Below are 11847 nucleotides of genomic sequence, written 5' to 3'. Positions count from 1 at the left end.
CTATACCTTCTTACAGTAATAATTATTTTACAGTTTTTTGGGTGAGGATTAAGTGGGCAAATTAATGCCAAGCACCCAGCCTGGTACTTGTATAGATTCAATAAATGCTGGTTATGATTTTGTAGGCTGGTCCAGTGAGTCTCATTCCAACTAGTTGGTATCATCATCATAACCTCCTTCCATCTGATGCCACTGTCTTCTCTAAATAGTTAATCCAGACAAAAGAATTGGAATTTATGGTTGGTGCAACAAATTTCAGGGAACCGGGCTACATGGCATTTCCCCTTCCCTGGCCCTCTGCCAACCCTTCTAGAAATAGATGAAAAAATAATACAAGTACTTACACCCCAATATCATATTGAGAAGATTAATGAATAAAAAGTGGCTCTCTAACCCCACATATTAAACATGTGATATGTCAGCCCATGGGTATTGTAGGCAGGACTGAAAACCACTGGTCTTGCCTATTGCCAATTTTTTTTTTTTGAGAGGGAGTGAGGACAAAGGGAGAGGGAGAGAGAGAATCCCAAGCAGCCTCCATGCCCAGTGTGGAGTCCAACTCGGGGCTCAATCTCACGACCCTGAGATCATGACCTGAGCCAAAATCAAGAGTCGGATGCTTAATCACCTGAACCACCCAGGTGCCCCTTGTCTGTTGCTCTCTTAAGAAATGCCCAAGGCTTCTCCTGGCTTAGCTCATCCCAGGGCTGCAGAGGGTCGCTTCTTAAGGGAGCTGATTCACACTGCTCCCCGTCTCTGAGGTCCCGAAATGAGCCCTGCATGGCAGAAAGTAAAAATAGAGCCTGCTGCAGCCTGTCCTCCCCTGTCCTTCAACAAACAATCCTCAAACTCTCGACGTCTGTATGTGGAGCAGTGATAATGAAGGGAGGATCCAGAGATGGTCAAGATAGAGCGTCTGCCTCACGGGGATGGTCCTGAGACTGATTTCCTTTTCTGAGAGAGGGGTCCTCACGTCTCTTTCTGACTAGCATCCAGCTGAAGAGATGCCCCTGATTCTTAGGCTTTCTGTCTGTGTCTTGAGTTTGTTCTCTCTTCCCTGACATCACTTCTTCCCCTGGGTAGGAGGATGATACAGGTTTAGAAGCCTCCGAGGTTCTGTTTCCTATCTCCCTGGATTTATACCACTGCAACTATCCATGCAGCTTCTAGCACCCGCATACTTCCTCCTTGGGGGGCAGGCCTCTCCCCACAGGAAATGCCCTCTTTAAAAGGAACAGCTACTGCCCCACAGAACCACGGCCTTTCTCAGGTGGGGGTGCAGTGGGCAAGACCATTGGTGGCACAGGGCCAGGTGCTGTGGTCCTCTGGCAGCCCCGCCCTGGTAATGAGGCCCCGGACACCGAGCTGATCCTTTGAAGATGTGTCCTGAAGCTCTCCCCTGGTGGTCAATGACAGGAGCCCAGTGTCCTGCTTTAGTCAAATGACTAGCTTCGCCTCTTTTATGGGGAAAGGAACTCCTTATTGGAAACCAATTATGAATTAATTAGCAGCTTCCTCTGGGGCTGAGCATCAACATCAACACCACCCCATGATGACTTTCTAGAGCGAACCCCCTCATTCCAGGGGTATAAAAAGTCCCAAGCAGGTTGGGGTCTGCAGACACTGGCAATCCAGGTGACTGCTGCTGAGAAGGACCTCCCCGACATGCCATCCAACTGTTCAGCTTCCATCAAGAGCTGCCCGAGGCCCTCCTCCGGCTGTTCCAGCAGCCTGAGCTGCCGGCCTGAGCTGTGCCTGGGTTATGTCTGCCAGCCCATGGCCTGCGTGCCTTCTGTCTGCATGCCCACCACCTACCGGCCCACCAGCTGCCTCTCCAAGACCTACCTCTCCGGCTCCTGCTGGCCCAGCAGCTGCCGGCCAACCAGTGGCATCTCCAGCTCTGTGGGCACCTGCAGCTGGTACTGTGAGGGCTCCTTCAATGGCAACGAGAAGGAGACCATGCAGGTCCTGAATGACCGCCTGGCCAGCTACCTGGGGAAGGTGCACCAGCTGGAGCGGGAGAACGCAGAGCTGGAGAGCAAGATCCAAGAGGCATGCCAGTCTCAAGTGGCCACCGTGTGTCCTGACTACCAGTCTTATTTCAGGACCATTGAGGAGCTCCAGCAGAAGGTGAGGGCAAGTAGTGAACAGACTCACTGGGAAGGCAACCAGAAGAGCAGAAGAGCTAGCATTCCAGATTTGAATCTTGTTAATTCATTAAGCCACATTCAGGGGAAAGAGACTTCCCTAGAGCATAGGATTAGCTCCTAAGTTGAGCGTTCAGCTAGAGCCCTTAACATGGAAGAAGTCTGGGATTTAGTCTCCATTCTACTGCTGCATGACTTTGGGAGGGCCCTGCCCTTCCCTAGACCTCAGTTTCCTCATCTGTAAACTGGGGATAATAAGAGTTCTCACCTGGTGGGGCTGTCACAGGATTCCACGAATCGAGGCAGGTGAAGTGTTTAACACAACCTCTGGTACATGGTGAGTTTTCAGTAAATGTTAGTGGTTGTTAAGGCTCTGTCTGTCCCATGAATGACTTCAGACTTAATGGGATTCTTTCTTTCCACATTGTTCATTGCAACCAAATGGGGCAGTTGGATTTATGAAGACCTAGGTGCTTAAAAAATAAATCCCATGTTTTCCAAGGACTAGCAGTTCACCAACTATTCCCCAGGGCTCTAGGGAAGAGGGGCTTCTGCAAGGATGATTCCCAGGCTGCTGAGCCCTCTCAGCTACTGGCTTCTCATTTGGGTTCTTTCTCCTTTTTCTTGTCCTGAATTAACCCCCTCTTGTGCATTGGCCCCCAGGTTCTGTGCACCAAGGCAGAGAATGCCAGGATGGTCATGCACATTGATAACGCCAAGCTTGCTGTGGACGACTTCAGGACCAAGTGAGTTTGGCCGGGGGATGGGGGCGCCTCCTCTCCCTGCACATCTTTGGGGGCAGCTCTCCATTAGTTTCAGAGAGGGCTGGAGAAGCCCCCGCATTTCCAGGGCTTCCCTGATTTCTGTGTTCAGCACCAGCGCTCAGCTGCTGACCCTGCCCTTGCACAGGTACGAGACGGAGCTGTCCATGCGGCAGCTGGTGGAGGCCGACACGAATGGCCTGCGCCGGATCCTGGACGAGCTGACCCTGTGCAAGGCCGACCTGGAGGCCCAGGTGGAGTCCCTGAAGGAGGAGCTGCTGTGCCTCAAGAAGAACCATGAGCAGGTGAGCCCTAAAGTCAAGCTGACGTGGCCCTGGGAAGCTGAGTGGGAAGAATGTGAGGTTTTGGGGTTGAAATTCCCAGGGGTGCCATGTAATGTTTCTGGGACTTGCCCAATTTACTGAACCTTTCTGAGGCTCCTCGTCTGTAAAACAGAGTGGCACTATCACACAGGCTGCTGTGAGCTTTAAGGGAGTCCAGGGGTGTGAAACACCTGTCACTTGGTCCGGGCTCAGAGAGGCGAGCAACCTTCTCTTCTGCATCGTGGTCTTTTGTGACTGCCAGATGCTTGCGGTGACTGCACGTGTTTTTCTCATGCAAGCATTGAGAAAACATTCTGGGGCTGTAGTGGTACCTGACGGCCTGAGGGGGTTGTGTTCCAGAACTCGCATGCAATGGCCTGTCCATCTCTGCCAGGCTTGGCTGTTGGGGTGACCCCCATCCTTCCAAGGGAGGGTCGAGTGCGGTGGCTTTCTTTTTTCTGTCCCCACCCTGTTCTTCCACTCTCCTGTTTGCATATAATATACTTGATATAAAAGTCACAGGTCTTTATTTTCTGATATCCCCCCTCATCTCCTGCAGGTCCTCGGAGGGTGATTCCTCCACCCTGGGCACCCGTGTGCTGCAAAGCCCACCAGAGCTCTGGTGTCTCCCCGCCCACCCCCCTCTCTCAGTTGACTCTCAACCCCTTGACTTGGGATTTGAAAGAACAAGGGTCTCTGAATCCTGGCTGGGTTTCCTTAGGCTTAAATGTAAAGTAACAATCAGTTACCGCATACTCACTCAGTGCCCTAAGGTAGCTGACTCATCCTATTTAAATCAGTGAGCTGGGAATCGCACTGGGAGGCCAATGATGAGGCATCATCACACACCCCGGGGCAGCCTCCGAGACAACTTTCTCTCCTTGGCAGCCAAGCCTAGGGAGGCGCCTGCTCCACTCGGGCCTTGAACCAAGTAAAGCCAGACTCCTGCTGCCCTCCGTCCCAGATGAACACGGGCTGGGAGGGTGGCTGGGAATGCAGGGGCACGGGTTTCCCTTTGTAGCCCAAGGAGATCAAACAAATCCCGACGTTGCTCTCGGCTTCTGCCAAAGTGACAGGAAGAGCGATGGGGTTCTTCTGCCCTTATGGGAGTGTCCGGCCGGAGCTGGAAGACCACAGGGCACGCTGCAGAGTGGACTGCAATCCTCAAAGGGCCCCTCTGACATAGACATCTTAGCATCTTTTGTTCCATCATTTTATGTCTCCCTGGGGTGGTGACCATGTGACTTCATGCTTGTGCCTTTTCAGGAAGTCAGTGCCCTCCGATACCAGCTGGGGGACCGCCTTAACGTTGAGGTAGACGCTGCACCCCCCGTGGACCTGAACAGGCTGCTGGAGGAGATGCGGTGCCAGTATGAGACTGTGGTGGAGACCAACCTCAGGGACGTGGAGGAATGGTTCAACACACAGGTGGGCCTCTCGCAGGTGGGGCCGGCCTCCCTAGTGTCCCTGAGAAGGTACTCCTGCCCTTCTTCTGTCTCCCCCATTGCAGATGGAGGAGCTTAATCAGCAGGTGGCCACGAGCTCCGAGCAGCTTCAGAGTTACCAGTCAGACATCATTGATCTGAGACGAACTGTCAACACGCTGGAGATCGAGCTGCAGGCCCAGCACAGCCTGGTGGGTCCTGGATCCCAGGAGGCATTGCACTTAGGTGCAGGCATCCAGGAGGGAGGAGGAGGCCCAGATTCAGCCACCATGGTTGCTTGCCCAGCTGATGTCTCCTAGAGGGAGTTTCTCCCCAGACCCAGCACAGAGATCAAAGGGGCATGTCTCACATCTGACATGGGGCAGGTGGACACTTGTTCTCTGCTTGGTCTGTCCTTCCAAACCTATGCTGCCTATTGGAGTGATAACACTTCCCATGCTCAGGTTCCTCTCTGGATGAGTGAAATCATAGTCTCCAGAGGTGGGGCCCAGGCGCCAGGATTTTCTAAAAGCTCCCATGTGACTTTAATGTGCAGCCAGGGCTGAAGACCATGGATCTAAATAATGCCATAGGGGATGAGCCTGGTGAACCTCCGATCCAACGTGTAAAGCCAGACTGAGGATGAAGAAGGACGAAGGGATTTAGGATCACATGGACCTGGGTTCAAATTCTAGACTTGATACCGACCAGCTGCTTAAGTTTGAATAACTCACTCAGCCTTTTTGGGGTTAGTTTCCACAGTGACTTAGGTGGGGAGGGGTCATTCCCAACCCCAAAGAGAGAGGTGGCTCTTCTTGAGCTCTTCTTTCTGAACCAGGAAAATACATCTACTCCTCCACTATTTTGTCTTTCCCTTTGCCTTAGAGGGACTCTCTGGAATCCACCCTGGCGGAGACCGAGGCCCGTTATGGCTCCCAGCTGGCCCAGATGCAGTGCCTGATCAGCAACGTGGAGGCCCAGCTGGCTGAGATCAGGTGTGACCTGGAGCGGCAGAACCAGGAGTACAAGGTGCTGCTGGACGTCAAGGCCCGGCTGGAGTCAGAGATCGCCACGTACCGGGGCCTGCTGGAGAGCGAGGACTGCAAGTGAGTGGGCCCCGCTGGGGCTGTATAGATGCAGGCAAGGATTGGAGGAGGCCATGGGAAGCAACTGGGCCTACCCATGAGTTAGAGCCCTCTCATGATTAAGAAGCAGTTGGAAAGCTGCTATGACCCAAAGAAAGTCAGGCAGGTGTTCATGCTGCCATCCCAAACCTGGCCCATTGGGGAGACCATTGTGTTCCTTTCTGTGTCAGCAAACTCCTTCCAAGGGCTTCCCAGGTGCGGGGCACCATGGGGGACGTGGGGCTAGATGGTGACAAGGCCTCTGCTCTCAGGTTGTTTCCATCTGTTTAGGGAGACAGGCAAGCAACTGGAGTTCATACTTGGGGGAAAGGTTTTCTGCACTTGGGAGGACACGGGTAGCTTAGTGTGATCAAGCTGTGGTGGGAAGGAGGACAGGAAAGATTGGTGAGGCCCATCCCTGAAAACCATGAAGGCCATGCTGGGGAGGGAGGACCTTATTTCTTTCTTTCTTTTTTTTTTTTTAAAGATTTTATTTATTTATTTAACAGAGACAGAGATAGTGAGAGCAGGAACACAAGCAGCGGGAGTGGGAGAGGGAGAAGCAGGCTTCCCCTCGAGGAGGGAGCCCGATGTGGGACTCGATCCCAGGACCCTGGGATCATGACCTGAGCCAAAGGCAGACGCTTAACGACTGAGCCACCCAGGCACCCAGGAGGACCTTATTTCATAGGCAATTGAAAAGTCTAATTTTTTTGGGGGGGGAGGAAATGATAGAATTTGCTCAACTGCCTATCTCCCCAGTGAGATGGTAAACACCTAGAACTCAGAGACATTATAAATTCTTTTTATCTCCTGCACCTGGCACATAGTAAATGCTCAGTGATGTTTCTTGACTGAGTCCGTGAAAGCTCAAAGCTGCTCTTTAGGAAGATGGTACGGATGGCTGCAGGAAGGACAGAGTAGAGGGAGGAGGGTCCAGGCAAGGAACGTGTTCAGGAGGCCATGGCCATGGTCTGGGTAAGCAGTGGGGAGGGTTGGAAGCTGGGCAGTGCAGATAGGCTCAGTAGGGCCTGGTGGTCACCTGGGCGCAGGACACCTCAGGACAGTGGACACCTGGTGGGCTGATTGCTGTTGCAGGCAGTTTCTTATTCAGCATTCAGCCTTGCTTTTCTGTCATTCGCTCTCACCCTCCGGGGCAAGAGTTGCAAAGTTAAATACTCTTCAAGGAGCAGGCTGTTAACGTGCATGAGTGACACGGCTCACTGTGGGGCTGTGGAGGACCAGAGAGCTATGCCTAGTCCAATGAGGGCACTGCCCCCACCCCCCAAGGCTGTTTCTACCGTGTGAGATGCAGATCCAGTACGGTTGGGTCTTTTGATTGTTCAAGAGAAGCTGGGGATCTGGATGTCTTTTAAATATTAAATTCTTCTGATTTTTAAGTATCTTCAACAAATTAAAAAAAATACAGTGCCGTCCATATGAAACATATTTCAGGCTGGATGTGGTCCCTGGGCACCTGTCCAGTTTCTGGGCTATTTGGCTCCCATCTACTGTCCAGGGTGTTGTTTCTGGTTTTGAGCCCACACCTGTCGGTCTCTGAGATCATCCTTTCTCCTTTTGCCATGTATTCCTTCTGTATGAATTACTTAGTTCCTCTTAGTCAACAACACTCTTATGACACGCCTGCTCCTGGCCGGGTTTGCAGGGTTCGCATTCATATGTGGCTGCTGACCTCACTGTTTAATGGGGAAACGGACCGTGACAGAATAACCACCAATCACTCTGGGAGGAGGCACAGGGTACCCCTGGGGGACTTGATACAGAGAGATCAGGGAGGGCCTCAAGGAGGATGTGACAGTTGAGTTGAAGTTCGAAGCTGTTCTTCATCATGGCCATGTGGAATCACTGAAGGTTTTAGGCAGGGAGGGGCATGCTTCTATTTGTGTTGTAGAAGATCGCTCTGCCCTCGAAGTTGATAGTGGTTAGGAGGGGCAAGAGAGGGGCTGGGGAGACCAGTAAGGGGGCCACTGGGGTCATACAGGCAAAGGTGATGGAGGTGGGACTAGGGAGGCTGAGTGGAGAAGGTGAGCAGTGGGTGAGTTTGAGAGGCGTCTGGGGGGCAGAACCACGGCACGTGTTGCTGAGTTGGACTTTTTTCTAATCCTGCCCCACGTGCCTTTCTTCCACAGGTTGCCCTGTAACCCATGCTCCACTCCCTCCTGTCCCCCTTGTGCACCTTCCCCCAGCATGCCCCGCACCATCTGTGTGCCCCGCACCGTCTGCGTGCCTTGTGTGCCCTGCCCTCCGGGCCGCTACTGAAGTCCCTCAGCATCGATGGATCCTGGAGAGACCCGAGCTGGGTGCCTGGAGCCTTCTCAGGCAGAGTCTGACCACGGTCAGGGGCCAGCAAGGAAGCCCTCCAGCAGCTGCCCTGGGAGGTGAGCTGCGTGCAACATGCTCTGATCTGCAGGGGGCGCCCTAGCCCCCACTTCTTAGAAGATGCTTCTCACTTCCACCTGCCCATTACTCTCTTTGCTGATGTTTCTGGTTGTCTCTTCTGCCTCAAGAACATATTCTTTTAACTGGAAAATAAAGCCCCATCCAGTGGCCCTGCAAGCATATCTTTCTCTGTTTGTCGCTTTGTTGCTGTATCCACCAGCCAGCTCTACTCAGTTGGGCTCAAGAGGAATGTGCCCAAATTCTATATTTATTTTTATGCCCCGTCTGTTTCCACAGAGGCTTGGGAGGCACTCGCTAGAAAGTCCTGCATGCCATAAACTAGTTAAAGCCAGGCAATCGGTCCAGAGCCAAGTAATAAAAGAATAAAGAGAAGAGGGAGATAATTATGCCAGAAACCTAGGCCAAACTACTGTAATTGAGAATAATACTGTTATAACCCCACCCCTCCACCTCATTACAACTGGTACAATGGGATCATTCATTCATTCATTCAAATAACCTTCACTAATGGCCTCCTACGTGCAGATTTGGCATTAGGGGCTGGCTAAGCCCTGGGTAGTCCTCCAGACATTTTGTTAATGCCCCATTTACACCTTGCGACAATCTGTGAGAAAGATACCATTATTTTCTTTTTGTAAATGAGGAAGCTGAGACCCAGAGAGGTTAAGAAACTTGCCCAAGGTCACACAACTAGTAAGAAGTAGACCCAGGACTCAGTATAGGCTGTTAGGCCCCAGGGATATTCAAGCAATTCATAATTCTGAGTCCTCATATTTGCAAACTACAGCTGGGTACAGGGGCTACAAAAAAATGCAAGGGATCCCCGCTGTCCAGATGCCGAGGATTGGAGAGGGGGCTGAGGCCAGGGTGTGAAAGACCCCACTCTTCCTCAATAAGGGCCAGATGATGATGATGATGATGATGATGATAATAATAGTAATAATAATAATAATATCCATGACTACCACTTACTGAGCACTTACGATGCACCTGGTACTGTGCTGAGCATATTACATAAACCAACCTATAGCACCTTGCACAACCACCGTGTAAGGGAGACATCGTGTCCATTTTAGAAAAGAGACACCGAGGAGTGGAGGATGGGTTAGCCAGTTGCCCAAAGTTACATGCAAGGACAAAGATTCGAACCCAGGTCCGTTTGCTTCCACTGAAGCATTTATTCGAACCACTCTGCTAGACGGCCACATTCCTACCTAGAAAGAGCACACACTAGCAAAGACTGGGGGAAAGTACTAGTGTGGGGAGAGCAGGAAGGGCCTCACACAGCTGGTGGCATTTGAGATGGGCCTGAATGTCTACAGAGCAAATGAGAGGTAGACGTGCATGGGGCCTGCATGGAAGCAGCAGTCCTGCTCAAGAGGCCTTGAGTGGCTAGAGCAGCAGGAGTCCCTGTGGAAGCCTGGCGGGAATAAAGCTCATGTGGTAGGAAGGTATCAGACCATGGTGCGGGGTCGGGTACCCCAGAAAGAGCCTGGACTCCATCCTGAAGGCAGCAGGAGGGCTGCTGCGGGTTCTGAGCCCCAGGATGGCATGGCCGGAGTGATATTTTAGAATGTTTCACCAAGGAGTGTTTCAAAAGGATGGCTGAGGGGCAGGGGGAAAGCTGATAGGAGTGTGTGGAAGAAGCTAAGGAGACCTCAACTCAGGTTGTGACAGTGGGAAGGTCAGTGTGAGAGGCTCAGTAAAGGACCCGACTTGGCAAGGCTAGCCATGGCAGATGAAGAGGAGAGTGCCAGAAATGGGAATCTCGCACACCTTTCTGAACCTCAACTTCCAAACACACTGTTCTTCCTTAATGAGCTGAGGTGATGTTTCTATTAAAGATCTGCCCTCTGGACTTGCCAAGAAATGATGAGAGACGGATTGGCTCCCGCAGCTGCCTGGGGCTCTCGGGACATGATGCTGCACGCAGGCCTGGCAGGCAGGGTCGTGAGCCTGACAGGAGACACAAACACACTGCTTAGCCAGCTGTGGTTCCTGAGTGTGGAGGTGAGGGTAAAATTTCAGTGAGCTGGGATGCCAAGGGAGAGGAGCTTCTGGCCAACTGGATATTCTCATAACTGAGTACCAACCAGCGGTCCTTCTTGATTTCAAGCCCTGCGTAAATTTGCCTAGAATGTGCTTAGCTTGATAAACACAGTAGACTGAACAGAACCAGATCTTGGGTTCTAAAATCCTAGGACTGTTCTGTCCAATATGGTAGCCACAAACTATAGGTGGCTATTGAATTTTTAATTAAATAAAATGGAAAATTCAGTTCCTCAATTGTACAACCCACATTTCAAGTGCTCAATACCTACATGAGGCTAAGGGTACCATACTATAGAGTGCAGATGTAGAATATTTCCATTATTCCAGAAAGTTCTATTTGCCAGCACTGTCCTAAACTGTCAGAATCATAAGGAGCCTTCCAGATGATCTGGCCCAGCCTCTTCCATTTACAGATGGGGACTCTAAGGCCCAGAGAGCTGGAAAGATGTGCTCATAGACATACAACCAACAGGTGGGAATCGAAATCTAGGGGGTCTCTCTGAGCCCTTTATGTTTTTTCCAAGCACCAAGGTTTATTTTTATTTCAGGCAAATAAATATTTTTCCTTTCTCCTCCTTCCATGTCCTTAAGAACAGAGGCATTTTCTCTGAGATGCTGAAACTCCATCCTGGGACTATATTTCCCCTTTAAAAAAATAACTGGAAACCACCAAACTCAGAATCTCCTTATCCTTGGAGCATGTGGCTCAGTAAGAGCACAGACCCCAGGCTGTGGCCAGAGCTGCAGCAATCAGACAGGGGTTGCAGGTCAGGAGTCCAGGCCCCTGGGTCCTCTGGGGACTTCTGCAGGCTCCTTTTCCCTCAGAGCATACTGTCCAATCCAACCGGGTCCCTGTTTCCACCCTTGTGTGTCATCTGACTTGCCAAGACCTGTCTGACCACCGAAATGCCTGTTAAATCTTTTTATATGATACCAAGCTCGGAGTGCTGCCCCCTCTGCTGGACATGGATGGCCACCATCTTCTGTGTTCGGATGGTGCTTCCAAGCGAGAGAGGTTTCGAGTTATCCTCCTGCCTAGCCCATCTCTCTTTTCTGTTGGATGAAAAAGCCATGGGTGTAGACTTTGGGAAATATTTATGCCCACCAGCACCAGGACCTCCTGGAAAGTGGACCCAGTGCTACACATATGCGGATTCTCAGAGGAACTCTGTCCTCATATCAAAGTATTTGGATTTAATTAACTCCAGTTTATAGGAAAACTTAGGCAGGACCACAGTAAAGTAATAAAACCGTTGGCGTATTTGATGTTTGAGAGAAACTCCCACAGGTAGCAGGATCTTCCCTGAGTGGGGACTGGAAAAGTAAGGACGTGTGTTTCAAAGATGTGACTTCCCCTGAAGCCATTAAGGAGACTGGTGCACAGCGTTAGGCCTGCCTCTCACTGCCCTAGAGCAAGGCCCCCTTCACGGGGTCGGAGTGAGGGCCAACCAGGGCAGAACTGGCTTCAGGGAAGCTTCCAGAAAAGAAAGGCCCAGTGGTCAGACACACTGACTGGGAGAATAACCAAGATAATTTGTGGACTGAATTACACTGAATGGGACCTTCCCTATGATATTGGAAAAACTTCTGCAATA

At 51.3% G+C, this 11847-nt stretch overlaps 1 protein-coding gene across 1 annotated transcript; it reads left to right on the top strand.

Annotated features, from left to right (window-relative positions):
- Nucleotides 1-1665: 1665 nt before the first annotated feature.
- KRT32 (keratin 32) lies at nucleotides 1666-8318 on the top strand. Its single transcript, XM_036069199.2, has 7 exons — nucleotides 1666-2130; nucleotides 2811-2893; nucleotides 3057-3213; nucleotides 4498-4659; nucleotides 4742-4867; nucleotides 5541-5761; nucleotides 7930-8318. The coding sequence occupies exons 1-7, from the start codon at nucleotides 1666-1668 to the stop codon at nucleotides 8057-8059; spliced, it is 1344 nt and encodes a 447-aa protein (XP_035925092.1). The 3' UTR covers nucleotides 8060-8318.
- Nucleotides 8319-11847: the final 3529 nt, after the last annotated feature.

This window comes from Halichoerus grypus, chromosome 2 (genome assembly GCF_964656455.1).
Source record: "Halichoerus grypus chromosome 2, mHalGry1.hap1.1, whole genome shotgun sequence".
NCBI classification, from domain to species: Eukaryota; Metazoa; Chordata; class Mammalia; order Carnivora; family Phocidae; genus Halichoerus; species Halichoerus grypus.
This window is presented reverse-complemented; position numbering and strand designations above follow the sequence as displayed.

What these genes read in the sequence shown, in the direction of transcription:
- KRT32 (XM_036069199.2), top strand. Translation starts at nt 1,666, where the DNA reads ATGCCATCCAACTGTTCAGCTTCCATCAAGAGCTGCCCGAGGCCCTCC. An exon ending in GTGGACGACTTCAGGACCAA is followed by an intron (nt 2,894 to 3,056) that starts GTGAGTTTGGCC and finishes GCCCTTGCACAG; the next exon opens with GTACGAGACGGAGCTGTCCA. An exon ending in CTGGAGAGCGAGGACTGCAA is followed by an intron (nt 5,762 to 7,929) that starts GTGAGTGGGCCC and finishes TTTCTTCCACAG; the next exon opens with GTTGCCCTGTAACCCATGCT.